Source organism: Daldinia caldariorum (assembly GCF_022478825.1).
Source record: "Daldinia caldariorum strain CBS 122874 unplaced genomic scaffold F4812scaffold_3, whole genome shotgun sequence".
In the NCBI taxonomy this organism is placed as follows: Eukaryota; Fungi; Ascomycota; class Sordariomycetes; order Xylariales; family Hypoxylaceae; genus Daldinia; species Daldinia caldariorum.
In genome coordinates this window covers 218,857-245,858 of record NW_025953039.1, presented here as the reverse complement: position 1 = coordinate 245,858, position 27,002 = coordinate 218,857, and the positions used below count along the sequence as shown (strand labels likewise).

Genomic DNA, 27,002 nt, shown 5'->3' with positions numbered 1-27,002 from the left:
GAATACGTACATGGGCTTGAACCACAACGGAGATACTTCGTCCGAAGGGGTCGGCTCTTGGGACAATTAGGCACTACGCCTATTAATCCAAGCTAAAGGCGCATCGCGTCCAGCCCGTCCAAGTAATGGGGGCTGAGGACTGCTGCTCTTCCAAGCTTACTTAGGTACCGTGGCCAGAAGTTCCTGTATATATATTTTCAACGACACGAGTTTATCAACTCCACGTTGTGTTTGAGATTATAGAGCTATGAGTCACGAGATAATAATTCACACCTCTACCATACATCTAAATTTCAATGCCTGAACGGTATCAGTATTTAGTGAAAAATAGATTTTGTAAGGAGAACAGGCAGAACTTACTTGGGATGCAGTAGCTCTTTTACGATCGCTATATACTACCAACGCGGCAACGAGTTCGCGAAAGTCTTCATCGACGTCCGGTAGTATTTCGTCCCAAGAGTGACCTTCAAATACTCGATACATTTCGAATGGAGGTGTCTTAAAGTTCGCCGCTTCGGGCCATGACTCCCGGGTGGGACTTCCGATAGTCTTGAAAATGCTTAAGATCAAGCCGAGCTGGTTTCCATCTTCATGGGCCGCCCGCGACTCGAAAAGTTCTCGGGGCGTTTCGCGGCAGCATTCCGCAAGCATAGCTCCGGCTGCCCACATATCAACTGCAGGGCCGTATGATTTATCGCCGAACAATGCCTCGGGGGCACGATACGGACCGGTGCCAATGTCTAAGATCTTGCCATTGGGAGGCTCCGTATAAACTGAAAGCTCAGGATGCCATGCTGAACCAAAGTCTGAAAGGTAGGCGGGGCCATCGGGGGACTCAAGCAAGAGAGCTGAAGGCTTGATGTCCCTGTGTATTATGCCTTGCTCGTGGATATAGACTAGAGCATTAAAGAGATCCGTGAAAAGTTTCTGTATTCGGCTTCTTGGTATGCGACCCTGTTCAATAATGTCTGCTAAACTTAAGGGCATGAATGGAAAGGTTAAAATGAACCGTTGTTCTTGATCCCGGAAAGTCTCCAGCAAAGGAATGCACGGTTTTCTTAGCAACTTCAGAATCTTGGCTTCTCTATAGGGATTGTGAGGTTCGCCGACGGAGGTATCAACAATTACTTTGAGAGCCACCGTCTTCGATCTATAGACTTCAGCAGTAACTCCGCTGGCGACATGATGACAGTTTTGATAATGACCTATCGTGATACCAGGAGATTCCGGGACAACTGGGTCTATCGGGGCGGGTTGCGCCTCGGAAGAAACCGGTGATTTTTGCTCTAGTAAACGCCGGCATGCTTCATCATATTCGGCCTATGAAAATGTGAGTATTTTGCGGGAATTTAAGATGGACAAATTATAAGCCGTAGATACGGGGGGGAGGGGGGATACGAGGTTAGGTAGGAGGTACTTACACGCGTCGTAGAAGCCTTATAAGCTTCGTTCTCAAGAGCAAATGCTGTTTTCTGAGAAGGGTTATCCGTATCACTTAAATTATCAAGGGCCTCTTTTCTGAAAAGAATTGCAAGGTTAATACATATTTAAATTAGAAAGTTGAGCAAAGAAAAAAAAAACATGTGGATTGGACTTACATGGCTTGGATATTATCATAGCGGTCGGATGAGCTGAGTGAGGCTCTCCAGTCGGAATTGGACGTCATAACGGTTAACCCTGGGACTTTGTAAGTCGGGAGAATACCTGATAAGATACTCTATACAAAACAGTATTAAAGGCAGTATAGAATGACATGGATTTGAAAATAGAAAATGAGAATCCGCGAATATAGGATACCTAGGTTATCTACTAAGGTACCTGCTTTGGAATATGGTGATGGTGATGGGATCAGATGTTTCGTTATGTATTAAAAGACCTGGAGACAGGTAACACAGTACAAAGCGAGGTACCTAACCTAAACCAAGACTAATAAGAGTGTTCCCTCTTTACTTGCGTATAGTTGGATACGAAACTAGAAATCACGCTATTTGCCTTAGGTATTGTACATGCCGGCTTAATGTCTTAACGGGATTCTGATATGCGAGAATAGCAGGAGCTAACAAATGAACAACCCACACTCCACTCCGGGACAGCGACTCCACTTAGAAAGCTACAAGGCCTTTGGGAGGCTTGGGTTATAGCGTAATAGCGTAACAATAACCAGTTCATAGCGCCAGTAAGCAAGCCCTCAGGCCCTGCATCCATAACATTCATAACATCCATAAACACCCATAACATGCCATTTCGGTAGCAACAGCTCATACCTAAATCCACCTTTTATTTTTCAAACCTTACATAACCTAACCCGACCGTTAATACTCTACCTCTTAGGTAAATACTAATATTATCACCAATAACTACCTAAACCTCGCTTTCGCCTCGCCTCGCCTCGTCTCTTCGTCGTCATTCCCAATTGTCCTTTTGGTTTAACTACTTATTTCTTCCAATGTCATCGTAATTTATTTCCTTTCGCTTCTCTCTTTTATTCCGTATTTATATGTCTCTCTATCGCCCCCCTCTTACGTCTTTGCTCGTAATATCTCTGTATAATTGCGCCCGTCATTAGTCGCGATGGAAGATCTCTCGAGGGCCGAGTACCCAGCCATGCTGGTAAGCTTATATTTACCTACCTACCTACCTATATATTCCAACTTTACCTCTTCGGCGCCACACGATGGTACATGCGCACAGAAGCGACCAACCGTCTAACCCAAAATTCTATAGGCACACCTCCATCCCAACCAAGCAGTTCATGCTCTGAACGACCGAGTCAAGCGCATTTCCAAGGTCAACACCGAGATCGCCGATTGGTTACAGGTAAACATACCTACACAATACATGCCGCCCACCTAACCATCGTCAGATAGCTAAACTGTGACACAGGAGCGTAGGAAAGTAGAGGAGCAATACGTCCAAGGTTTAAAGAGGTTAACTCAGTTTCGAGTTCCCAATGCGCAGTCGGAACTTGGGTATGTCATACAATGCCAGCAATTTACTTATCGCAACCCCCTTTCTATTTCTATTTCTATAATATTGACGACGCCAATCCTCAAGGACCTTCCAACCACAATGGGACAAGATTATCCAGTCCGCCGATGCCCTTGCCATGTCGCATCACATCTTCGCAACTAAGATCGAGAAAGATGTCGAGATACCCTTACGGAGTTTTCAACAGAGAAAGGAGATGGTTAATATCCAGACCATCCAGGGAAACCTTCAAAATATGGCCAGGGAGCTTGAGGATGCCCAGGAACGGTCCGATAAGCTTAGCAGGAAGGGCGCCAAAGCCAGCGCTCAAAAGGTAGAACTAGCAGCCGGGAAGCTAGAATCTGCTGCTCAACAGTGGGAATCCCAGGCGCCATTTATTTTTGAATCTCTGCAGGCCTTGGATGAGAGTCGAATGAATCAGTTGCGTGATTGTCTTACTCAGTACGGAACTTACGAAGGAGAGCAGGCCCAAAGTCATCAAGCCGAGGCAGAAACGGTACTTAACAGCTTGTTGGACTACAGCACTGCGGCCGAGATTCAGCAATTTGTGGCTAAGACAACGGCTGGCCGCCCAAAGGTCGAGAAGCGAACTACTGCGGCACGACAATCGTCTAGTTTAAGCGAGAGAAATTCCACATTAGCGCCTCCTACTGCCCATCCGACTGCTGATGATCGTAGCGAGCATTCTATCTCCAGGGAAGGACAATCGGAAAACAAGCTGCGCAGCCGCATAGGCACTATGCTTGGTCGGAGGCGACAGAGTATACACGGTGGTTTCGGGCCCCTTTCGCCTGCTAAAGGGCCTTTCGGAAGGAACATCAAAAGTGCCCATGGCCCATCTCCTAGGACATCATCCAGCAATCTGGGCGATTCTACAAACAGGCTAGGATCGCTCGTGGAATACCCTCCTTCAACTGAGACGCCTTCTCGAACGTCCGAGACAAAGGAAAAGACAAGCCATGATGGTACGAATGGTTTAGGTCGTGACAACTCTACGGATGTGCCCCCACCCGGAACGGCAACATCGCAAGCGTCGCATATGAATGGTACATCAATTCCTGCCGACATCGCCGATGTGCCTCCTCCGCCAGGGCCCCCGCCATCTCAGAAGGAACCGGAAAAAGACTCCGAGGGGTTTAGCGTGCCCGCCCCGGCTAACGATCCGATCTCCCAAGCAGAGAGAGAAGCCGCAGCGCATGAGGCCGAGCAGTTATTCAAGCTGAATATCCAGAAAGAGCCCGTGGCCGAGGAGGATCCGGAAGAAAAGAAGGCGGCGCTTTCGAATGTTGCCAATAGTCTGTCAGCTATGGGAATGCCGGCTCGGAAAGGGGGTACTATCAGAGGCCGAAGAGATGTACGCAATACTATCTACGTTCCTGCTCCCGTCTCTGAAGGTTCTGCGACCGATAACCAACACCCTTTCCCTCCTATGCACGCCATATCTAAACCTGCCGGGGTCACTACTTTTGCCTCCGAAGCGAGTGTTGCGGGCACATCGGATACTCAGTCCGTCCGCTCTGGCAACTCGTTGAATAGCACCATTCACGCAAAACATCCCGACATGCATGAGCCCGGCCTCAACTCTTCTGTTATGGAGACTGTTTCAGCATCGTTCGAAAACGGCGAGGTTCGGGGTGTGAAGGTCAATGGCGAGATCGCCTTTTCATACAACGCTATGGATTCCTTTAACTTGCCTAGTAGGTTTCTACAGTTATCAATCCGAATATATTTATAACTAACCGGGAACAGCTCATCTACCTATTCGAATCAATAATTTTGCTACACTCGATGTTATTGGTCCTAATCGTATTTTTATCACTAATGACACACCTGAACATCCAGACCGATTTAACTTGGATCCCTCGCATCTTCACAAAACTTCCGTTGGCTTCTCCTATAGGCTTCATGTAGATTCAGACGCCACTTCCACGGAACATGTGCCGATTCTCGTTCACCCTGTATGGAAGCCACAGGGAGACAAGCTGGGACTATTGCTTCAATATAAGCTTAACCCGGCCTTCAGATTTGCTAATGGAGGAGGTTCTAGCGTACAGGTGCATAGCCTAGTACTTTTTGCTACGTACGAGGGTAAGGCATCAGGCGCTCAGACTAAACCGTCCGGAACGCACCTCAAGGATAAACATATTGTATACTGGCGTCTCGGCGACGTTACTTTATCTCCGGACGCGGACTGGCAGAAGATCGTGTGCCGGATAATAGGCGACCAAGGCGTAGAGCCCAAGCCGGGCTCGATCGAGGCGCGGTGGGAGATCACCCCGCCGTCGGGATTCGTCGAGAGCGCAAGCGCTATTTCGGTATCCAAGTTCGAAGAGGGCAAGGGCAAAGAGGTAGAGCTCACCGAAGACGACCCGTTCGCGGACGACACCGCCGCTGTCGAAGAGGGCAAGTGGGTCGACGTGCCTGTGGTGAGGAAGTTGGTGAGCGGGAAGTACGAAGCGAGGTAGATAGATTACCTACCTACCTAGGTATACCTAACCTAACCTTAGGTATCTATTAGAGGATAAGCACCTATCTAGGAGATGAAGGAAGACGAAGACGAAGATCAAGGTACAGATTCTCGAAAGAAGAAGCGGGGAGAAGCGTGGAGGGGAAGAATATAACTTATATTGTCTGGACGACGATGATGCTCTTTTGTAAAAGAAAAAAACAAATATCAATCAGATTAGCGGGTTGTTAAAATTGAAGGTTCCATTTGTGCATATATATATAACCTTAGGTACCTACCTCCTAGGTATGTTTTCGATCTTTTTTTTCTCTTATTATCGGATATTTTACCTTGCAGCTTTATACCTAAGGTAATTTGAACGACTTGATATCAAAACTCTTCTGCATATCTTACTTTGTAACAACACGATAATTCCATAGTGCTTACATGTAATGTGATATTGGTCTAGACATGTATAGGAGATAGGTAGGCAGATAATAAAAAATCATGAGGTATACAACAAGTCGAATATGTTCGGAAAAATATTGTATATTATTATACTCTCCGTATTGAAGAAGTCGCCTAAAACCAGCTTCTTGTGCGATATCATTGGATATAAGGTAAATGACATATCTATTGTCCCAAACGCCCGCGTGTAAGCCTTGACAGGTTACCCGGAATCATTACAAAGCCCATGCTATGCCGCGTCATATACACAAGTACCTCCCCATGCAGCGAAACAGGCATAACATAAAAGACGCTCCCCTCCCGTCCTGCTGTTAAGAAACATCACGCGTAATTCCAACTCGGCAGCACCCAAGTATCGTGCTCGTCCTTCGCCGGTATGTACAGACCACCCACCCTCAACTTGAGTTATCATTAGAATGGATCATTGGACTACTGACCCGGCCCTAGATTGCTCCTCGTAAAACTCGAGCGTGAGCGCGGCCAGGAAGCCCGGGATGCAGCCCTTATCGCGCACCCAGAACTGGATCTGGTCCTGGATGCGGCGGGCGAAGGGGCTCTGAGGCCCGCCGGCGACCTTCATGGTGCCGCGCTCGCCATCGAAGACGATGCTGTTCTCCTGCTCGTCGGTGACGCTGGGGCAGTATAAGCTCTCCACGCGCATCTTGCCGTTGGGGATGAACGTCACCGTCCAGCCGAGCGTGCTGAAGATAGCCTCCTTGAACTCCTGCGACTTCGCCGCCCACACCTCTTTTAGACGCCGCGTCGTCTTCTGCGCCGACGCCGTCTCACGCTGCGCTTCTTCGATTTCTCGACGCGCGGCGGCTAGTTGTGATGCAGGAATCAGGGGGATGTTCGGGTTAGGGTTACGACGAGCTTCTTTCTGCAGTTGCGCCAATAATTCCTTGTTCTCCTGCTTGAGGGCTTGGAGCGTGGCGGTTTTAATCGCTTCGAAGTCGGAAGTGGGGTTAGAACGCAGAGACAGTACGCGGATTTTGTTGGTTGATTCAGCGGCTGCAAGACGAGATTTAAGAACCTCGTGTTCTTTCTGAAGGACCTGGTATTGTGTTTGTAGTTTAGAAAGTTCGTCTGCTAGCTTTCTGCGTTTTCTGTTGAGTTCGCCGAGCTGCTCGCTCTCGGCCTCATCGGAATGGTTGCGTTTAGATCCAGTAGAAACGGGCGCCGTGACACCAGATGATTCTAAGGCGGAGAGTTCATTGTGCAAGGCCTGTACCTCCTCCTTATACTTATCAACTAACTTCTCCAGCTCCAAGATACGATCGGCCTTGCTCTGGTCGAAATTCTCAGCATTGAAGGTTTCGTCTTCCGTATCAAAGGCCTTGAGCTGAGCGCGCAAGTATTCGACTTCTTTGATAGCTAAGGCACGCTGGCGCTCTATGCGAGCCTGTGCCTTGCCTGCCGATACGGGGGCAGTAGTAGTCTTTAGTTTTTCTATTTGCGCGTTCAAGTTTTTCTTTTCGCTTTCTAGAGCCTTGATAATCTCATCACGTTCTGTGATCTGAGGTTGTATCTCACCAAGCTTTTCAATAAGAGAAGCTGAGTTGTATCGCTCCTCTACGAGCGCGCGTGCGACCGCCTCGGGAGAGTCGAACTCCATAAGTCCACCATCCGCGCTAGCATTTTGAAGGTAAGCGGTCCACGCCAGACGTTCATCCTCCAATCTCTGCCTCTGAAGTCGGGCTTCGTTAAGTTGGGGTTCAAGAGCCTCAGCAGCCTCAAGCCGTCGTTGGAGCGACCGCTTCTCTTCTTCCACAACTTCTACAGCCTTATGTATTTGCCTTAAGTGTGTTAATTCCGCATGCTGTTTAGTATTCTTGGACTCGAGTGACCTGATATGTTGGACTTGTTCAGTGAGTTCGCGCCGGATGATAGCGATAGTTTCAGCGTCGCCGGTTTGCGCCTTTAAGCGCAATACGTCAGCTTCCAGATCGCCAATAAGTCTGTCCTTATCTGCAAGCTGCTGCTGTACAGCTTGCATGGTTGATTCACGGGTCTCGTTGTCGTGTTCTAGACCCTGAATTACTTGTCGAAGATTCGACAGTTGGGTCTCCATATCATTTACTCTTTTCTGAGCCATTCTTTCTCCTTCCTCTTTAGCAGCTGATAAGTCCTCCAATTGCTCTCTTAACAAACGCACTTCATCTTGCGCATCTCGGGCCTTCTTCTCGACTTCGAGCTTTTCATTGGCAGAACTTTCCTTCAGTTCCTGCAATTCTTTCTGCATAGTTTCGTATTGGCGCTGTGCCTTATTCTTGTCACCTTCGGCGGCTTGTTTTTGCTTAAAGTCATCTTCGGCTTTCCGTCGTACATCTCGCATTTCGTTGTCATGTTGTAGAGCTATCATCTCCTTCTCTTGTTCGTAGTTTTCAACTTTAAAGCGCATCGTGGCGAGCTCAGCCTTCAGCTCTTCGATTTTCTTTCGCTGGGTTTCGTACTCCTCGGCATCGGGTGGCGCGAGATTCTCCTTGGAACTCTCGCGCGAGGAAACGCGGAGGGATTCTGCGCCGGCATGGCTCTGTCTCGACGAAGGTCTGGCATTGTGGGAAGTTTGCACATCCTCGGAACCAGTCAGGAAGTTGTAAGAAGGCTGGGTCGACTTTTGTAGCGAGGCACGGAATGAGGTAACCTATGTCTTAACTTAGAACCAATTATCATCAATCAATCAGGATTTGCTCGTCAACAACTTGAGTTTACTTACCCTCGACCTCGAAAACGACCCGCTTCCAGTACTTTGGCGAAAATGACCGGACATAGCGCTTTTTTATAGAGCCTACGTGGCGTGGCGTTTGCTGTAATTACAAATGGAATACATTTAGGTAGGGAATACAAGGCGTTGAAAAGGTTAGGTTAGGTACAAATTGTGAGATCTGAGTTCAAAATGCGGTATCGTGACAAGACCCACTAAATATGTTTTTGTTGTTTGCGGCTGCCCTGGCAATGCTGCAAACGCCCAGACGCCTTAGTTCGTCTTCGTCTTCTCAATCGGCTGATTAGCTTAACACATCACGTGCAGATAGAGTGAATAGCTTTGTGTTTCATAAGGTTACGTTAGGTAGGAGGTACGTACCCCATTCCCGAGTCTCCAAGAAACTTCCATACAGAACCCGCATGTGGAGAATCTTTTTCAGAAGCAAAAACATATTCCTCAACATTGTAGCTTTTCAAGAAATACCCCAACACAATATGAGTTGAACGAAAATCATATTCAGATCAAGTGTCTGTATATAATTGAAAAAAAAAATAAAAATTTTTGCCAATAAAGCATAATTGCTCCCAAAATACGAATATGTCTCTCTTACATTGATGCATGCGAGGTACAAAGTACCTCTCAATTAAATACCGAATGGCCGAGCTCCGTACCTTAGGTAGCTTAGGTACCCCTGCCGCACGTGTGGGTCCCGGTCCTCACGTCAGTGCAGGAGTACCTGGCTTGGCTGACAGCCCTTTGCGCATTCTTCCGGGGGTGGCCTACCCCATTGCCGAAATTCAAGCTTCAGCAGGCTCAGGTCCCACTCAGCTGCCTACGATGCTGTAGTGGGCTTATTAACGTAATCTACCTTCTGCTTCCTTCACTAATAAGATTTAACATTCAGTGGCATTTAGGAGGAAACACACACACACACACACACACACTTACACACTTACCATCTTTTTCTATTTTCTTTCATAGGCGCTACATTTGGATCATACAACAGCAACAACAACATAGCACCTCAAGTCGTGAGGTTTCAACGCACATGGATTCCTTCTTTCGGTAATAACATTGCGGCTTTTGCTGCTACTATTCACTCGTCGTCCCACTAACAATTTGCGCAACTTGCAACCCGCAATCCAATCCGACTATTTCAATATCGTTACTATCGCATTCCATATACATTCACAGTAACTTCCTCGGAACACCGGCACTATGCTTGTACGCCCGGCACCTCTTCCGGGTTTGTCGCCGTCGGCTGTTTGGACGCCCCTCCGACTTCGAAGTCATCATTCAACACGAACCGCAAGACAGTATTCCGTACACACAACCCGATTACGATATCGACCACTCTACGAAACCCCCAAATCTGCTCGTATCCTACGTACATACACATCAGATGCTTCAAAGACTTCGGCCTACGAAGGAGCTAGAACTGCTCGGAAACTCGAATTGGAAACCGACTCTGCCACGAAGGCCGCCAGTTCTCCAGATGAGCCCCTCTCACAAAAGTACATTCCTACGACCGCCTCCTCGTCCTCCAAGGACCTGTCCGACTCGGACTTTGATTGGGAAGACAAGCCCAATTTTCACATAGAAAAGTTCACGGAACTTCCTTACGCAAACTTCGGCGTAAATCAACATATGATTATCAACCAAGAGTTCAAAGAAGTCCTACGTCAGCTATTGTGGAGGTTCCGGGCTCCCATTCGATATGCCTTTGCGTATGGCTCCGGTGTCTTCCCGCAGTCAACAGGTGGTACGGCAACTGAGGCTGAAATCAAGGCCGTTCACCCCAAGGCACCCCTTGCCGTTCAGAGAGCGCAGGATGGTTCTCCAAAGATGATTGATTTCATCTTTGGTGTCTCGCATACGCAACATTGGCATTCCTTAAATCTTATGCAACACCGTGATCATTACTCAATGCTTGGATCATTAGGATCAGGTGCCGTATCGTATGTACAGGATAAATGGGGTGCCGGTGTTTATTTCAATCCCGGTGTGGTCGTTGACGGCATATTAATAAAGTACGGGGTGGTCAACATCGATACTTTGTGTAGAGACCTGAGCGAGTGGGACACTTTATATCTTGCTGGTCGTCTGCACAAGCCGGTAAAGATTCTTAGAGATGATCCTAGGGTTCGGCTTGCGAACCAGATTAATCTGTTATCAGCATTACGAACAGCTCTCCTTCTGTTGCCCCCAACCTTTACCGAACAAGAATTATACGCGACAATCGCTGGCATCAGTTATCTCGGGGACCCGCGAATGGTTTTACCCACCGAGAATCCCAAAAAGGTTTCGAACATCGTCACTCACAACATGATGAACTTCCGACGACTCTATGCGCCACTCGTTGAATCTCTTCCCAATGTCGAATTCGATGACCCTGCTTGCAGCAAACCTGACTGGATCGACAATACAGATTCCGTATTAAAGCTACACCAGGATATGGACCCTATAAAGAGAGGTAACATGGTGCGCCGGTTACCAAAAGCATTCCGTTCCAAGCTGTACTTTGAATACCAGAAGAAGTTCGAAATACCCCAGCTCGAGTTTAATAAAATGATGGAAGAGAAGAAGGATGAGGATGCTGTCTCTTTCAAGAGACAACAAGGCACTGCCTTTGAACAGCGGATCGCGCAAGATGATCCCGAGGCCCTTCGGAAAACTATTCGCACCGTTATCAAGAGGACCATCAGCTGGCCAAGCACTACTCAAAGTATCAAGGGTATCCTTACGGCCGGTCTTCGTCGAAGCTTCCATTACTTGGGAGAAAAAATGGCAAAGTATCGCGAGGCGAATAAGCCCAAAAAGGATGATGAGAAGACTTCTTAAAAATTCTCAGACTTTAGAGGTCTGCTCCTATTTATGGATCTAGCCAGCGCGTCCTTTAGAGTAACATAGGGTAAAGAAAGGTACTGCTCGAAGACAGTTATTAAATGCTATGCGGCACGAGTGCTAAGAAACCGGGCCATAGCTAGGGCAATTTCTGAAGGCCTTGTCACAATCAAGGAATTCAGTTCTTTTTAGCGTCAAGGAGCATGTGTCCGTCCGTTCAGAAATCACTCTAGCTACCTAGGAGGCACCAATGCAGGCTACTTCAATGTGGGCCACGACCGAGCAGCAACTCTTCAATTGGAGGTTGAGAAACCGTGTACATTTTTTCAAGACCTTGAGGCGTTCGGTCATGTCATACTATATGTTGGGTTAGAAAGCGAGAGGAATATGACAGGTTTGCTGGAATCCGAAAGAGGGAAATCCCATACCTACAAAAAGTCATTTACTAGTGACGATAGTCCGGGTCATCCTATGTGTACCTTGTGTGCAGGTATACATATACCGCGCTACCTGGTAGCTAACCACAATAATAGATAAAAATTATGTCAATCGAATCGAGCGGTTGCCTGAGTTATCCGTGCTGACCATAGTATCTTGAAGAACTAGTGCACAGTTGATATATTAGCATCGAAGAGCATCATCTAGTAGCTCTGCCCCAGTATCCAGAAGTTTCAAACAAGATTCCTTCCAGTTCGGTAGGCAGCTATCAATGACGGTAGAGAATCAGAGCCTGAGGTTATTTACAATTCGATAAGAGTAATTTTTAACTACCAATCTCCATATATGATGACAAAATGTAGAGTGGCACATCTATAAGAAGCAAAATGGCTGCTCTCATGATCTCATTATTCATTGGCAAAATCTAACGTATCCCGGCGTTTCCTATCTTACACGGCTGCTCATATCCACGACGAAGCTTTCTAAAATACCTAGGTACCTAGTAAAGATTTACCCCCCTTGAACCCCTTTAAATTACCCCCCCCCTCCGACAGTCAGCTTAGAAGAGTGGATCTAAAATCCCTCCTCCAACCACCACCACCACCACCACCCAAGCTGGGTAGCTTAGCCGTTGACTATAGTGCCGCCGTTGCAGTGGATGGTCTGGCCGCTGATGGCGGAGCTATCGGGGGAGGCGAGGAAGACGACGCAGGTGGCGATCTCGCTGGGCTGGGCGGGCCTGCCCATGGGGCTGGTGAAGGACTTCTGGGCGTCGTCGTCCATGGTGGCGGGGATGAGCGGGGTCCAGACGGGGCCCGGGGCCACGGCGTTGACGCGGATGCCCTGGCCCACGAACTGGTTGCTGAGGCCCCGCGTGAAGGAGACGATGGCGCCCTTGCTCGAGGTGTAGTCCAGCAGGTCGGGGCGCCCGATGTACGCGTTGATGCTCGCGTTGTTGATGATGGTCGCCCCGCGCTTCATGTGCGGCAGCGCGTACTTGGCTAGGTAGAAGAACGGGTGGATGTTGGTGTTGAAGGTGTGTACCCATTGGTCCCTTTTTTGGTCGCTGTTAGATTATACTGTCCCATGAAAGTAAAAACAAAAATAGAAAAGGGGGTTGGCTTACTCGCTCAGCTCGTGAATGTCGCTCTTCACCATCTGGAACGCGGCGTTGTTGAAGAGGATGTTGATGCGGCCCATCTGCTGCAGCGCCTCGCTGACGACCTTCTTGCAGTTCTCACGCCTCGTCAGGTCCGTCGAGAACAGGTAGCACTTGCGGCCGAGCGACTCGACCGCGCGCTTCGTCTCCTGGGCGTCCTTCTCCTCGTCGGGGAGGTAGACGATGAGGGAGTCGGCGCCTTCGTGCGCGAACAGGATAGCCGTGGCCCGGCCGATCCCCGAGTCCCCGCCCGTGATGATGGCCTTCTTGCCCTGCAGCTTGCCGGCGGCCTTGTACTTCTGATACCCGCCGTCGTCGGTGGGCAGAGTGTCATACTGTGCTTGTATGGGCAGCTTATGCTCCTTGCCAGGGAACTCCTGGTGAGTCACTGGGACTGAATGTCCTGTGTTGTTGTTTTTTTGGATATGTTAGCAGAAGTACCCCCTAAATACCCCCTATACAATTGTTACGATATGAATTTCACTTACCCGGCTGAAATTGAGAGTCGGACATGTCAAATAAGAGGCCAAAAATTAAAGCGAATAAATCTTTTGATAACCTGAGAAAAGATGTTATATTTACCTAGGTCAGATACCTACTATCGATTTCGAAGTAGTTTATTGTTATACTGACTGTGTTAACAAAGTGAATATATCAAACAAAGATGAGCTGGTGAGCTGATATATATGCGTACCTGCCTAGACCTAGGTACCTACCCTAAGGTATCAATCAATGGCCGCGCAACTGGGAAACACAGCGAGTCATGACATCACTCGCTGTCGATTACATCTACAATTCAAAGAGGCGGGCTTTGCTGCGACTTGGCTCACGATGACGGGGATATGGAGTAAAATTCCCAATGATCATGTTTGCGCTTTTACCCCAGCTGGTACGAATAGATTAGGTAGTATGGAATTCAAGATGGCTCGGATTTATGATATAAAAAAATCGAATGTTTTTTGAATAATAATTGTTACAATTGGTTCTGTTTACTATAACAGGTACCTAGTTCAACTGGCATTGCCCAGGTGAATAATGAATTAATTGTACGGTACCTGGCGTATCTTAGTCATCGTGCAGATATGACATCAGACAGCTGCTCCGTCAATGCTGTGCAAGGTGCAGGACCAGATGCATTAAAAACTGTTTGGAGCTTCATCTTAATAATTATGACGTTCTTAAATAAGATAATCAGAATAGTAAATGCATACATACATTAAGTACATAGGTACATATGTTTCCCTTAAGTTCATACTCCCTATTAACACCAGTATTAGACTTTAATTGCTACAGCTGAAAGCACAAGCTGCAAACCTCGAAAATTCGTATTCAAAGGCACGCAATCAGTGTCATTTTGAAATTGGCCGTGGGGTATGATATAACCCGAAATCGTAACCCCCTCGGGGCGCATTCCTAATCCTCATTGATATCCTTCCAATGTTACCAACAACGAAGGGCTTTTCGAACCAAGATATGTCCATAACGAGAAACGTCTGACAAGCCAACATCCTCACATGAGGTCTGCATTAGATGGCTCCAACAGGTCTTCACGTTGAGATATTCCAGTCTTCATAGGTAATTCGCAAGCCGCCTCTAACTGGTGCTTCCGGGTGAGATATTTATCTGACCGGAGCTCCCCACAGGTAAATATCTTACATATTTGGCCAAATTATTCATAACGTAGCTCCTGATTAACCTCATTGGAACATTGAAGAATACCTTCATACGCAACACTACCTAAGTTATATGTAAAAACCCGAGGTGTAACTACCCAAGAGGACTAAAGCTAGCGGTGCCATTTTAGTCGCAACTTGTAGTATGTATGGGCAAAGCTACTACCTAAGGTAGACGATGCCACCCGGCCCGGGCCGCTAGACCATGGCTGGAATATTTCTTTGCTCAAAAGGTACATGGAGTATCCATGTTGTCCTAAAAGCTCGTGTCATATCCGAAAGGTCAATGAAAGGACTTTTGGGTTGGCGATTTTGAAGGACATCTCGTATTAGTGAGCCGCTCAGATCATGTTGTGCCTCTGCTCATACCAGGTAATAATAAGCTTTACGGCGTCAGTGTAACTGACGCAAATAAACCACCGAAGGTGCAATACCTAAATCAAACTATGCGGACTTTGAAGGCTGCTTGCCTCCGGCCTTTGATGTTTTCGGTACTTCAAACACGTTTTATTCGACGAGATGAGATTACAAACACGGTCTGGTCTTGTAGCACCGGGACTTGAACGCCCATGTCGAGGCTATGTTCCGAATAGTACTCAAACATGACAAACGTAACGCTCTCTCAGCCGGTCTAGGGCGTCATTCCCTTCGGGTTAATACTTCTTCTGCTCCTCTAATATCTCCATGCTATTCCCTCCTTTGTAAAAGGAGCAATCTCGATTATAGTAGCTTCATATGGTAATGTATCCATCTTGTACACCTCTAAGCGTCAAGACAAGGCGTATGGAAGCATCTCTGCTATCTAAAAGACTCCGGTCGTATGCAGTACCTACCTACCTTACCTATATTATCCGCTGCGAAATTCGGGTGTTAGCGTCCTGCATCCGCGGTTTGCTCTGCATATTCAGCCTGTAGCAAGTTCAGCCACACGTCCGTTTCTACGGGCCACCACCAAAGATCTTGCTTGTGGACGCTTCTAGATCGAAATTGGAAGACATCCCATCTTATCTGATCATCGTCATGCATTCACCCGACGTCGGTTTAAAGCTGACGACGTTACATTCGTAGGCGAGCCTCAAATTGTCTCAGACACCCACCCACCCGTGACCCGACGGTGCAAACATTCGCTGCTTCGGGGGACGTCGCCACAACTACGGGATCACAACGCTATTCAACTACCGGCTTATCTAGGATAATTTAAACTTCTTATATGGGCCTCAAAGACGTGCTGCTATATCTGACCTCATATGATCTCACGGGAGAGGAAAAAGGTGTGACTGTGGGGGGAGGTGAGAAAAGGGGTGGATTAGCACCACCTCAATATACTGGTATATATAAGTATATATTAATTGATATATAAAAGACAACATTTAGGCTCATAGTCATACTCATGTCCTCTGCTGAATATTTGTGCATGTAGAGGCATAATTACAATATAAGAGAACATTGTTTTTATATTCACTAGTTAACTAGAACAAGTAACTCAGTTTCAAAATATGAATATGATTCTCAACAGATCGATACCTGTATTAACGTCATGTAACTAGGCCTAATGCTGGAAAGAAATCAACTGGTTACTTCCCACAACAAAACACTGGCCTAGAGGCATGTCTTTGGTGGTGTAGTACCATACCATGCATAATAAGAAATGGGACACCATACCTCTTCGAAAATTAACTTTGATTGGCAATTAAGGCTGGCAATTGATGTACCCGTCTTCCCATGTAGTATAGTAGACCATGGTATGTTGACAGGTCCGAGGCAAGCTTCCATGGCGACACAACTACCAAGCCAGTCATCCATCCATCCCCCCATCCCTCACTCAACCTTCCACACATATTCATACATGCAGCCCTTAGCCACGCTATTACCAGGTGACCGCCACTAATAACGAGCAGCCAGGAACCATTTCGCAGATTTACTTCATAATCGCAAATACCAATGAACCAATGTCGTCCAAGTAATAAATTTCTTTTTTTCTCCGAAAAAAAAAAAAAAAAAACTCGATACCAACTCAGGTGTCCGGAACGCCCGCGTCTCTTAATAACAGTATAATGCAAATGGGGACCCCGAGGAGTGAGTCGACGCTTTACGACAGCACGATGGCGCCCCGTCGGTTTTCGCGCAGGTGTAACAAGCCCTGGAGGCCGCAGAATACCAAGAAAGCCTATATATACGCCAAAAAAAAAGAAATTAATTCATGAGTTTTATTTATATATAAGGTATATATATATAGATTTCTTCCTTCGTAACGCGCGATGCGTGATAACGCCAGGAAAATGGAGAGGGAGAGAGAGAGAGAGGATGAGAGAAAGCACTTACCGCGTACACGACTACGGCGGTAAATATGGTGCTCGCGACGGCTTCGGTGTCCTTGGGGTCGTCGGCGCCCCCTACGAATTCGTGGTGCTTGCTTCGGTAGAGGCCGCCGAGGATCGAGAGGATGATGATGGCGAAGATGGAGATGACCACGCTGTTGGTAAGGTGAAGCTTGTGTTAGCAGGCGCTCGGTGAAGACTTGTTGGTTTGCTGTTGATGGAAGGGGAATGAATGCTCTCACCAAGACCAAGCTTGCATGGAACTGACGACGGGCTTCATGATGGGCGGGTTTCGGAGGGGAGATGGGGGTGTTATCGTGTCGGGTCGGGTCGGGTTCGGTTAAGCGCCAGCTATGTTGTAGATGGGTTGCAAGCGTTAAGTTGTTCTATGAGGATGGAAATTGGCGAATGATGGATCACGGATCACGGTGGTTCGGGATGTATGTCATTGGATCGAGGCTTGACTACCTTTGAGGCTGAACGAACTTGGGGCTGTGACCTGGAGACCGGAGCGGGTTATTTTTATCCGATCTAAGGCCTGTCTCCATGGCCTGCGCTGGGCGCATTCCCCTAAGGTACTCAGGTACAAGGTACCTAATTCTTGTTTGATTTTCAACTTTCAACTGCCCTTGACATTCCCAAGTTCCTGGGTTTCCTTGGATAATTCTTTTTTACTTGAATCGAAATTAATGTTTTATCATTATACATTATAATATCATATTAAGATAGAGTTACATGGATTTATCTTGTTTGTCAATATGAGGTATTATATATATTATCGGTCTTTGTCGCAGTTGTAAGTGAGACTGACGCATCGGATATACATTACCAACTCAATTATGGTTGAGTTGTTCATTGGTTTAGATTTTCGACGTTGTCGGATAGCTTGGAAATATCGCGCCTAAAACTATTCGCTTCGAGATGGTCTTTTCTTTTCGTTGCAGGAAAATAAATCCATGGAAGTTTCTTATCCGAAGTTTTCGTGTTAGTCCCGAGACTTATAAGCCTCTAGATACGCGCTGGAGATCGTTCCCGTCACAGCCTCGGTCGCGGCCAACATGAACAGTAGCTGATATCCGCTATAGCCTAACCTAGCGCTAACTCCTCATTCACCAAGGGTCGAATTATTATAAGCAACAAAAATACACAGACAAGTAAGATAGCGTCAAAACGGATACCCTATAATACCCTATACTAACCACCATTATACATAGTATGAGTTATATTACTTGACGCCATCTTGATAAGTCATATTTCTTCTATTGGCACCGTAAGGGGTCGTGTAATTCCGTCAAACAATTCTGATAAGAAGTACATGTCTATATCAAAACAGCACAGGGCTGGACGATGTTAATATATCTACCGAACGCCGATCTGGGGTGAAGTCATACCAACGCATGTCAGAAGTTGATCGAGGTGACGCGAGTTTGCTTAAACTCCGATAAGATCACTCACCTTAATCAAATTGTACCAATGTGAGGGATGGGGGATCATGCAAATTAACCGCATCTAAACCAAAAGCCTGTTTCTTACATACCTAGTATAACCGGCAGAATTGCCCACTGCGGTGGTGTTCGATCGATCGGTGGGCTTTTACAACAACCACGTTGCCAAACTTACCAGTTCGGCTGCTTATAACCAAATTTGGTCAAATTAGGATAGACACAGATGTAAGGAGTAAGGGGAACAGTAGCTTTGATTTGTTCATTGTTAGCTCTTGTTAGTTTGACTCCAACTCAAAAATCTTATCATGGGACCAATACCTTGTGGCTACATGTAGATTTGTAATAGCCAGCCAGTGGGTTTAGCGGTCAAATGTCAAAAAGAGAATAATGAAATGGCTGGTACACCGTACTACCGCTTACGCACCCACCTGGGTATGTACCTGCAGAACGGCGGCTCGAAGCCTGCAGCTAGCGGGCTTGTCTAATTTGGGGTCTAATTTAGGGGGTTGTAGATAGGATACACTAACGTAGAGATGGATCTCCCACCGTTTTTACTGGATGGGACGGACCATGCATTACCTATCAATATCCCGCTTTGATTTTCTTTATTTTTGTCTCTATTTTTACGATGCATGGGCATCTATGCATAGACTAGCAGAGGCCTCATTTGTGATATCAATACAAAATAGCACGTGTATACTTTCCTCGAGTACAAGAAAGGCACAGGTACAAGGCTTGTTTATATTTGATTGGTCGAGCTTTGATCTGCTATTCCTACGGTGGCACAGTTTGATCTCTTTGGGGATTTTGGTTTGTTGATATAAGTGGAGAGTATGTACTTGTGCCTTTCTCGCGCTTGAGATACGGTATACTACCTAGTATGTACACATGGTCAGGTAGCATTAGCCTCGGTATTGTTGTCGTTAGCGTTGTCGTTAGTGAAATAGGGGGGGCTTCTACCGTTCTACCATGGCTGAGCAACCCGGACTTTCTATTTCCATGTGTATTATTAGAAGAGGCTTGGGGGAGCGCAAATCAAATTCGGTGGTTTAGCACCAGCCATGCAGAGGGTTAGCTACATTGAGATTTACAAAAAAAGGAGCTGACGTGAGAATTGGCCGGTGAATAGGAAAACAAGCCTCCCCTTCCTGCATTTGTGGTATTCCCTATGGTATTATGCTTTCCACGTAACCAACCGTTAAGAGCGTCGTCTTTCTTTCTTTGTTCTCCCTTGGAAGTCTTCGCTTCCAGTCACTGTCATGATTATCGTGGCGACATGTAGAATTAGAACCTGTAGACTGAAATTACGGATTCGGGTACCGGCAATACTACCTAACCTATGTACATCCAGAACAGTGTTTCTAAATGTTTCTTGTTTCGTTTGTTCCCGTCCCTCCGGATAATCTGCTTGGCTTTCTTGGCTTCCACGACCACACTGTTCTTTGCAAGGTTGGCTCGGACCAATCCTGTGTGATTCGTTCATGTCACTTGGCTGATCCTTGCAACTCTACGTTGATTTGCTGTCCTACGTCGCCAATTTTGGGCAATGCTAGATGAGGAATGATGCAAGGTCCCATGGGTGGACGTTAGTCTCATCAAATGTCTACATAGTACCAGCGGCCATACCTTTCCGCAGAGGCGATGGCGGGTGAATTCGACTAGGGAGTGGTGAATCCTAATAGTGATGTTCGGACAAGGTATTGTTCATTGGTTGTTGGGTTGCTAGGCTGCGGGCTGTGAGTTGCAACGGTGAAACCATCATTGAAGGTAAAGTCTACACTAGACGGCTATAAAGACTTACAGCCTCCAGTCAGTCCCATTGTTCCTCTCAACTTGTCTTTGTTAACTCAACACTGTCTGACTCCCGACCTTTGGACGCAAGAAAGCTAGGAACAAACAAGTACAAAAACGGTTCCTTAGGGTAGAATTGGAATAAATTCGCAAGCTACGCACCACCTTTCGGAGACTACAACATCCAGAAATCAAACACGCCAGCTACAAATCGCCAGACTTGATCAATCGGAATTTAATTTTTACCTGCTACCACATTCTCCCACGCCAAAATGCGTGTATCCAATATTATTTCCCTCTCTGCCATTGGCGCTTCGAGCGTCCTAGCCCAGAACAACGCCACAGGTGTAAGTCTCAATAATTTTTTTAATATATATCTCTAGACTATCTAAAACTAACTTATGTTATCAGAAATTGGGCGATGCCGCTGCCATTACTGGTAACCCGATCGGCAAGACGGCTATTGCTACGTTACCCGAACAGCCATTCTGGAAGGGAAGCCTGAATGGAAACGTACAAGGCTCCGTCGTGGCCAAGTCCGGCTTAAATGGCGAGGGTGTCGACTACGAAATATCATTCTCAAACTTACCTCAAGAGGGCGGTCCTTTTAGTATGTTTCTTTATGATAAATCTTTTCCCTATAATATCAACTAACCTCTATTTAGTCTACCACATTCACGTCGCTCCCGTTCCGGAAGACGGCAACTGCACCGGCACACTTGCGCACCTTGATCAATATATTCGCGGCGAGGACCCCGCTTGCGACTCGTCCCGACCGGCGTCGTGCCAGCAGGGAGACCTCAGCGGAAAATATGGAAAGATCCAAAGCTCGGAGCCGTTCACTGCCAAGTTTCACGACCCGTATACGTCCTTGAAGGAGGGCGACGGCGCCTACTTTGGCAACCGAAGTGTTGTATTCCACTTCGCAAACAAGACCCGTATCACCTGCGCCAACTTTGCCGTTCAGGGCTCGAACACCACCGCGCCGTACCCCACCGGAACCGGCAGCCCCGTCAAGACTTCGCCCGCACCTACGGCTTCACCAAGCATTCCTGTTGACAACGCAGGCGCCGTTCTTAACGTTCTTAAGAACCTGGCGATCGCTCCTGTCGTAGCAGGCTTCCTTGTTCTACTATAAACGTAACTAATATGCTCGGGGTCAATGGCAATCAAAAGTTACTTAGCTAATTCGCATATGTTGGCGTTACGGAGATGATTTGGTAGACTTCGGAAACTAATCGTTGACAATGCCTTGACGTCTATGGACATCAAAGGATTTAATGGGAAAGGGCACACTATTAGTACCGCCCTGTTTATGTGTATGATGTTCACGGCCGGCAACAAAATATTCTATAGTAATAATTACCAAGTTTAGTAGTATCTTTCTGGTCTAACGTGTTCCCTTGTAACGTGCATTTCTCTGACCGCTTCATCTCTACCCACTCGTCCAATGCTATGCTGTGTCGTGGGCTCTTGTCAACATCGTGTTAAGTCCGTTTGAACACTAGTGACAAGATAGGATTCCATCCCACCATCTCGGCGTACTGCTTACATGTGTGTAAGTCAGAATAGTAAGAATCCAAACGTACGAGGGAATGAACTAGTCTCAATAGTAGTTCCCATATCGTGTTTTAGGAAGGAGGAGGTGAGAGCGTGACCGCGGGATTAAGCGTAAATCAGTATCAGACTTCAACCGGGTGCTTGGGGAGACGCCAACGATTACGCAGCTATCCGAAAGCAACAAGAAGCGTTAGGTAGTATCCCGAAAGCCATGCGTTCCGGTCACTTCTGTCACTTTTTATTTTTTGAACAAAACAAAAGTTGATATATGATAGCTTACTGGACAGAGTGCCGCGTAGGTTTAGGTTAGGAGGTAGATATAGACCCAATTGAGCCGGAGAAACTAACAGCCTAAGTCAGTTTTTGCTTGGAGGATTGTGCTTAAAAATAAAACATGCTTTATAAATCAAGACAACTCTCACAATCTTACCTGTTGGTAAAGGTTCATTCCCGTTATGTCCATGGTGTTGTGACACCGGATAACGACGCCGCTACTCTCAAGCCCAAGTCTTACCACCCAAAGGTGATATATTATCTACCTACACAACTAACACACCTTACCTGTTATCAAACTAGCGCGACTACTGATCAGCCAATGCTCAGGTTTCGGATAGCGTGGCCATTGACGATCAACGTTATGTGCTCTTTGGCTTTGGAGACAAGAAACCCTAAAACCATGGAGATGAATGATAGCTCCGCGATCCCCTCTGTCTCAGAGCGGGAAGATATCAATGACTCAAACTGAATCAAGGACAGTTGACGAAGAGCCAAGGAAAAGAGTTTCGGTCCGGAGCAGACATCCGGTCTTAACTATGATCGGGCCGTATCGGCGTTGGCATGTTCGCTTAGAGGTAGGTATTTACGTAGGACGGGCGTGTTAACTAACTCTTCTTTATACGTAAATTTGTAGAAACAACCTCGCTGTGTAAAATGTAAATACATCTTCATAGGACTAACAGGTAGGTATGTACATATATACTACCTACTAGATGGTCGATAGGACCAACATCAGCAAAGGAGAAAGAAATTACGTCAGTTATCAACTCTGGATGAGCCACCAATCTGCCATGGTCGTGACGAGACATTTTACTGTAACGTTCGCTGTAGACAAGCATACCTACGCACACCTACCTACATGAGACCCCCCCATACCTATGCATCCTATACCTGTGAAAGGCTTTGATCGGCAACCCAGCTGCAAGTCTATAAACGCGGCTCACCGGTCTCCATTTAAGCTTCCCCATCCATCAAGTCCAATACCGGTATGTATGTTTCAGTTCATGCTTGAAGACTGGAGGTGCGATGTCTCGCGCTTGGACTTGCTTGTCAATACCACCTCTAAGCGCTGTATACAGTTAGTTTTGTGAATGATTCAGGCTGCGTCCGCAGATGGTACCTGGTAGCAGCCATATTGGACGAATGAAGGATGCTTGTAACGTAAGGCGTTCGTCACTCATCGACTGCCAACATGCTCGTCCATTCAGATTCTCGTCAAATAATGGGACCTGCAAAGCATTTTACTGGCATAAGTTGGGGTTGTATTATTGCTGCTAATTCTAATGAAGCGTACATTCAGGTCGCTTGCCCACCGGAAAGTCTATCCCGCGACCTTGCCTGCCCATTCGTATTGGCGCTCCTTCGAGTCGTAGATGCCAGTTAATCCCATCCGGTTATATCGGGGTTACTTACCTAGTGATACTACATCTACACAATATAATATACGCATATACTCGTACCTGGTGATGTATTACTTATCATTGGTTAGGAGAATTTAGTGCGTGGCTTTCAGCTTTCAGTGTGGTGTGTACGGATACTTGTATGAATCCAAAGTGGCCATAGAGGTGGCGCCCCAGGGGCAGCAGCTGGCCGGTCGTCTGCAAGGCTGAGTTACGTCCTCACCTGAGTCGCATGCGTCTAAGAATAAGGTGAATGGGGTTGTATTGCCACGAGGCCCGGCTAGAGCGAACGTAGAGGGGGAGGCTGTACAGGCTCTATGCAAGAAAGACTGGCCCTCAGTCCGGGTTGGTCCAGGAAACTGTGTTCCCGACCTCTGATAGGCCTCCCAGGCAAGCAGCTTATCGACTAGCAGTTCCAAAAATGGACGTGACTTATCGGATCCCTCTATGATAGGCATCGTTCGTCCGAAAATGGGAGATCTTCGCACTCACACATGACGTTGTGCCCGCCAAGACCGGGTGCGTTCCTCCAGACACACCCAGATCTAGCGCGGATGCAGCCCGTTCCTAGGGGTCTAGCCTTCATCCTTACATACGGGATGCTGTCCCAGGCTTTCCCAGCCGCGAGGACGCAGGAGATCTGACCCTAATGCAATGCGCGCGCTCGGTATGAGCCGGGGTAAGCTGAGTAGGAGGGTAGGTCTGCAGCTGTCAGGACCCGGGTGAGGTCTCCAATGAGACGTGATATCATCACTTAGAGATCTTTGTAGCGATTAGGTAGATCTAGGTATGTTGGGCGTTGCTACGATTTCGCCGAAGTTCACTCGGGGATTCGTGCGAGGGGCTGGTGGTGATATCCATTCCCAAGAACATGGTCTGGGGTAAGCGACCACTCTAATCGTGGGGAGGTGGGAGCCATTGGGGAGAAAATATGATAGCTTGACAATAAACCGATGTCTATAGATTCGTGATTGACAAAGTCTCTAGTCAATAGACTTGTCAATAGGAGGCCTGACTTGGACTAGGCGCAAGTTCAGCAAGCTGAGAGACGTTCATGTCAGCTAATAACAAAAAGAGCTCTCTCCTGTTCGGGTTACGACTTAAAGTCCGTGTGCGCTATGCGCGAAATCATCGCGACAAGGGGCTCGACAGATCCCGGTTGCACCCTTACGCATCACAGATTTTTCATCCGGGTTTCCGAAGAGGGTGCGCTATCGGGTTGAATATGCGGCGACACGAAGGTACTTTGCTTTGGAGCTGGCCAAGTACGGGATTAGAACTTTGAGGGTGCCTTTGTGTAAGAAAGCAAATGCGAGATGTGGTCCATGATTAACAGAGCTTTCGTTCCATTGCAGCTGGATCGATGCAACACACCAAAAACCAACCTGCAGCGCAAATCGAGGCTAAGCTTCTGAATAACCCAACCTAACTCAGCCACAGGTATCTCGATTCGCCCGAAGCGTTTAAGATTTGTCCGCCTATCAAAGACACTAGCATATTAGAATTGGCCCCAGGTTAGGGCGTTATTTGGAGATAGGTGCGTGACCCGACGGCAGTTTACTTGAAAGTATGCGACGCTCCGAACCTCGAACGGAACAGAATGTTTAAGTCTCAGATTGCGATAGGCGCTCTAGAGCTCTCACGGTAGTAGCTGGTTCAGCGCGGATCTTGTTAGGCTCTGCGATTGGTTCGAGCTAGGTGTGAATCGAGCCTCGTGGGCAAATATTGTCAAGGGTTTTGTATTATAGAGTTGTCAAATTTGGTGATCCCGGGGGAAGGCTGCATGAGTTGGGAATGACAAAGTAAAAAAAAAAGGGAGTCTCTTTAAGAGACAACATAAACAAGCTTCCTAATGAATTTGGAGGCTTGAGGCTTGCGTCCTCATGTCCCTTGAATCTGCAATACCCCTACTTTTAGGGCTTGTTAACAGTTGGCTAGTAACTAAAGATACGATGATAGAGAGCAAGGATAGAAGGCAATTAATAAATAACAACTACGAAGTATCTCATTACCAGATACATGGTCTTGGCGGTCTTAGCATTGGGACCGTCATCAAACCGCCTCAAATTTCTTTTTGCGGTCATTCCTCCAACTCCCATGCCGACTCCTTATCCGTTGTTTAACCTTTCCCCCCTCCCCTTCTATTCTAACCCCATTGTATCCCACCGCAACAACTACTTTCATACGAGATGGGATTGCAGCTGTGCAGAGTGAGATGGCCAGGGGGTCTCTCGAGTCTAGATGCAGATACTTACAGGACTTGCAGGACTTGCAGGAAGTTGTGCCCTATGACGCACACCCTCCAGTTCTGGAGGTCGGCGACCACTTTCTCAAAAAGTAGCAGGGATCGACTCTCTCTACATACTACTTCACACTACACACTACCTAACACACTACAGAATTAAACTACGTACCTCGAATACTCCCTCATGGCATACGAGCCATACAAGGCGAGCTAGGGTTGGGATCGATTCAAGAGGTCGATGACAGCTGCAGCTAACCCGCCTCGAGTACAACTACTCGCAGCTCTTGGCCGTAACTTCGCGGCAAGCATGCCACCCCCTCCGTGATGATTGGGCTGGGAGTCCGTTCAGATACCGAGGCCGTTGCACTCGTTATTCTCCCCGCAACGCTTGCCTGAAAGAGGCGCTCGACCTATCCAGATGCACGAAAGAGCACTGAACGGCGGAACTACCGCCAAATAGGATGGCTTTCCTATCTGAACCCATGTCCTTCGTGTCTTAGATGACCCTTGTAAGTGGTAATAGTGTCTGCATACTTACACGACTCTGCCGCGATCGGTTGGCCTGCTTATTCCGCCAGAGCCTCTTCAGTGCCTAAGGTTCAGAGGTCCAATTTGGACATCGTCCCAACTTGAGCCTTTTCCCATCGCAGTTGAACGGCAATTACACAGTAGCCTTATCGAGTACGCATCTAATACTGTACCTAGTACGTCCATGGCTCCACATCGCGAAGCCGACTACCATTTATTTTTTAATTTTTTCTCTAGCGAGCCGTCCCAATCATATGTCGTTCGCTATCCCTTTTGCATCTGACACTTGCGCCTCTTACACTTTAGTAAAGGTACGTAGGGCCCACTAGCTTACGCCAACCGTCCATCTCCAAACCTCGTCAAGGAAGGCATCAAACTTATCCCTTTTCTCACCAACGTTCCTCTCCGGGGAAAAACTCTGCAAGTGTGCAAAACTACCTCCTACTACATAACTAGTAGCATCCTGAGAGGGAATATGGGCTGCTTTCGGAGAGGAGACCCGGTACGTATCAGCATCGTCGCTCCTAAAAGGGAAAAGGTCAGGTGTGTCAGACCAAATCGAGGATCCAATAATCTCTACCAGTCTCTCATCATCAGATGTGCGTCAAGTATCCCTGAGGGAACCGTCTACAGCTACGATGTGTCACTAGATCGCGGTCCCTAGCGTACGATGTGCTGCGCCTACTGTTTCCTTATCGACTCGCCAAGATGCTCAG

At 47.3% G+C, this 27,002-nt stretch overlaps 7 protein-coding genes across 7 annotated transcripts; 3 read left to right on the top strand and 4 right to left on the bottom strand.

Annotated features, from left to right (window-relative positions):
- Window positions 1-98: 98 nt before the first annotated feature.
- Window positions 99-1,983, bottom strand: F4812DRAFT_260000 (kinase-like protein). The gene is made up of 4 exons (XM_047930794.1): window positions 1,599-1,983; window positions 1,422-1,518; window positions 361-1,320; window positions 99-300 (listed from the first exon to the last, which is right to left on the bottom strand). Exons 1-4 carry the CDS (start codon window positions 1,664-1,666, stop codon window positions 268-270), a joined length of 1,158 nt encoding a protein of 385 aa, XP_047792601.1. The 5' UTR covers window positions 1,667-1,983; the 3' UTR covers window positions 99-267.
- A 127-nt stretch (window positions 1,984-2,110) lies between these two features.
- Window positions 2,111-5,957, top strand: F4812DRAFT_416951 (Muniscin C-terminal mu homology domain-containing protein). Its single transcript, XM_047933131.1, has 5 exons — window positions 2,111-2,610; window positions 2,725-2,817; window positions 2,884-2,969; window positions 3,055-4,685; window positions 4,738-5,957. Exons 1-5 carry the CDS (start codon window positions 2,572-2,574, stop codon window positions 5,451-5,453), a joined length of 2,565 nt encoding a protein of 854 aa, XP_047792600.1. The 5' UTR covers window positions 2,111-2,571; the 3' UTR covers window positions 5,454-5,957.
- Window positions 5,958-6,208: 251 nt separating this feature from the next.
- On the bottom strand, window positions 6,209-8,847 carry F4812DRAFT_259960 (spindle assembly checkpoint component Mad1). Its single transcript, XM_047930793.1, has 2 exons — window positions 8,619-8,847; window positions 6,209-8,557 (listed from the first exon to the last, which is right to left on the bottom strand). The coding sequence occupies exon 2, from the start codon at window positions 8,301-8,303 to the stop codon at window positions 6,324-6,326; it is 1,980 nt and encodes a 659-aa protein (XP_047792599.1). The 5' UTR covers window positions 8,304-8,557; window positions 8,619-8,847; the 3' UTR covers window positions 6,209-6,323.
- Window positions 8,848-9,448: 601 nt separating this feature from the next.
- F4812DRAFT_416949 (mitochondrial matrix Mmp37) lies at window positions 9,449-11,613 on the top strand. Its single transcript, XM_047933130.1, has 2 exons — window positions 9,449-11,530; window positions 11,593-11,613. The coding sequence occupies exon 1, from the start codon at window positions 9,828-9,830 to the stop codon at window positions 11,448-11,450; it is 1,623 nt and encodes a 540-aa protein (XP_047792598.1). The 5' UTR covers window positions 9,449-9,827; the 3' UTR covers window positions 11,451-11,530; window positions 11,593-11,613.
- A 433-nt stretch (window positions 11,614-12,046) lies between these two features.
- F4812DRAFT_416946 (NAD(P)-binding protein) lies at window positions 12,047-14,044 on the bottom strand. Its single transcript, XM_047933129.1, has 4 exons — window positions 13,745-14,044; window positions 13,539-13,678; window positions 13,018-13,453; window positions 12,047-12,945 (listed from the first exon to the last, which is right to left on the bottom strand). The coding sequence occupies exons 2-4, from the start codon at window positions 13,561-13,563 to the stop codon at window positions 12,516-12,518; spliced, it is 891 nt and encodes a 296-aa protein (XP_047792597.1). The 5' UTR covers window positions 13,564-13,678; window positions 13,745-14,044; the 3' UTR covers window positions 12,047-12,515.
- A 2,768-nt stretch (window positions 14,045-16,812) lies between these two features.
- On the bottom strand, window positions 16,813-17,321 carry F4812DRAFT_456287 (uncharacterized protein; the record flags this gene model as incomplete). Its single annotated transcript, XM_047936962.1, has 3 exons — window positions 16,813-16,890; window positions 17,046-17,196; window positions 17,284-17,321. The coding sequence occupies 3 exons, from the start codon at window positions 17,319-17,321 to the stop codon at window positions 16,813-16,815; spliced, it is 267 nt and encodes an 88-aa protein (XP_047792596.1).
- Window positions 17,322-20,002: 2,681 nt separating this feature from the next.
- On the top strand, window positions 20,003-21,647 carry F4812DRAFT_416933 (uncharacterized protein). The gene is made up of 3 exons (XM_047933127.1): window positions 20,003-20,624; window positions 20,689-20,887; window positions 20,943-21,647. The coding sequence occupies exons 1-3, from the start codon at window positions 20,550-20,552 to the stop codon at window positions 21,413-21,415; spliced, it is 747 nt and encodes a 248-aa protein (XP_047792595.1). The 5' UTR covers window positions 20,003-20,549; the 3' UTR covers window positions 21,416-21,647.
- Window positions 21,648-27,002: the final 5,355 nt, after the last annotated feature.

Excerpts from the sequence above, each read along its gene's own strand:
- F4812DRAFT_259960 (XM_047930793.1), bottom strand. The coding sequence starts at position 8,303 with ATGCGCTTTAAAGTTGAAAACTACGAACAAGAGAAGGAGATGATAGCT.
- F4812DRAFT_416933 (XM_047933127.1), top strand. The coding sequence starts at position 20,550 with ATGCGTGTATCCAATATTATTTCCCTCTCTGCCATTGGCGCTTCGAGC. Across the intron at positions 20,625-20,688 it reads CCCAGAACAACGCCACAGGT|AAATTGGGCGATGCCGCTGC; the intron begins GTAAGTCTCAAT and ends TTATGTTATCAG. Across the intron at positions 20,888-20,942 it reads TCAAGAGGGCGGTCCTTTTA|TCTACCACATTCACGTCGCT; the intron begins GTATGTTTCTTT and ends ACCTCTATTTAG.
- F4812DRAFT_416949 (XM_047933130.1), top strand. The coding sequence starts at position 9,828 with ATGCTTGTACGCCCGGCACCTCTTCCGGGTTTGTCGCCGTCGGCTGTT.
- F4812DRAFT_416946 (XM_047933129.1), bottom strand. The coding sequence starts at position 13,563 with ATGTCCGACTCTCAATTTCAGCCGG. Across the intron at positions 13,454-13,538 it reads CGACTCTCAATTTCAGCCGG|GACATTCAGTCCCAGTGACT; the intron begins GTAAGTGAAATT and ends ACAACAACACAG. Across the intron at positions 12,946-13,017 it reads GACATTCACGAGCTGAGCGA|GGACCAATGGGTACACACCT; the intron begins GTAAGCCAACCC and ends CGACCAAAAAAG.
- F4812DRAFT_260000 (XM_047930794.1), bottom strand. The coding sequence starts at position 1,666 with ATGACGTCCAATTCCGACTGGAGAGCCTCACTCAGCTCATCCGACCGC. Across the intron at positions 1,321-1,421 it reads ATAAGGCTTCTACGACGCGT|GCCGAATATGATGAAGCATG; the intron begins GTAAGTACCTCC and ends ACATTTTCATAG. Across the intron at positions 301-360 it reads AAAGAGCTACTGCATCCCAA|GCATTGAAATTTAGATGTAT; the intron begins GTAAGTTCTGCC and ends GATACCGTTCAG.
- F4812DRAFT_416951 (XM_047933131.1), top strand. The coding sequence starts at position 2,572 with ATGGAAGATCTCTCGAGGGCCGAGTACCCAGCCATGCTG. Across the intron at positions 2,611-2,724 it reads CCGAGTACCCAGCCATGCTG|GCACACCTCCATCCCAACCA; the intron begins GTAAGCTTATAT and ends AAAATTCTATAG. Across the intron at positions 2,818-2,883 it reads AGATCGCCGATTGGTTACAG|GAGCGTAGGAAAGTAGAGGA; the intron begins GTAAACATACCT and ends ACTGTGACACAG.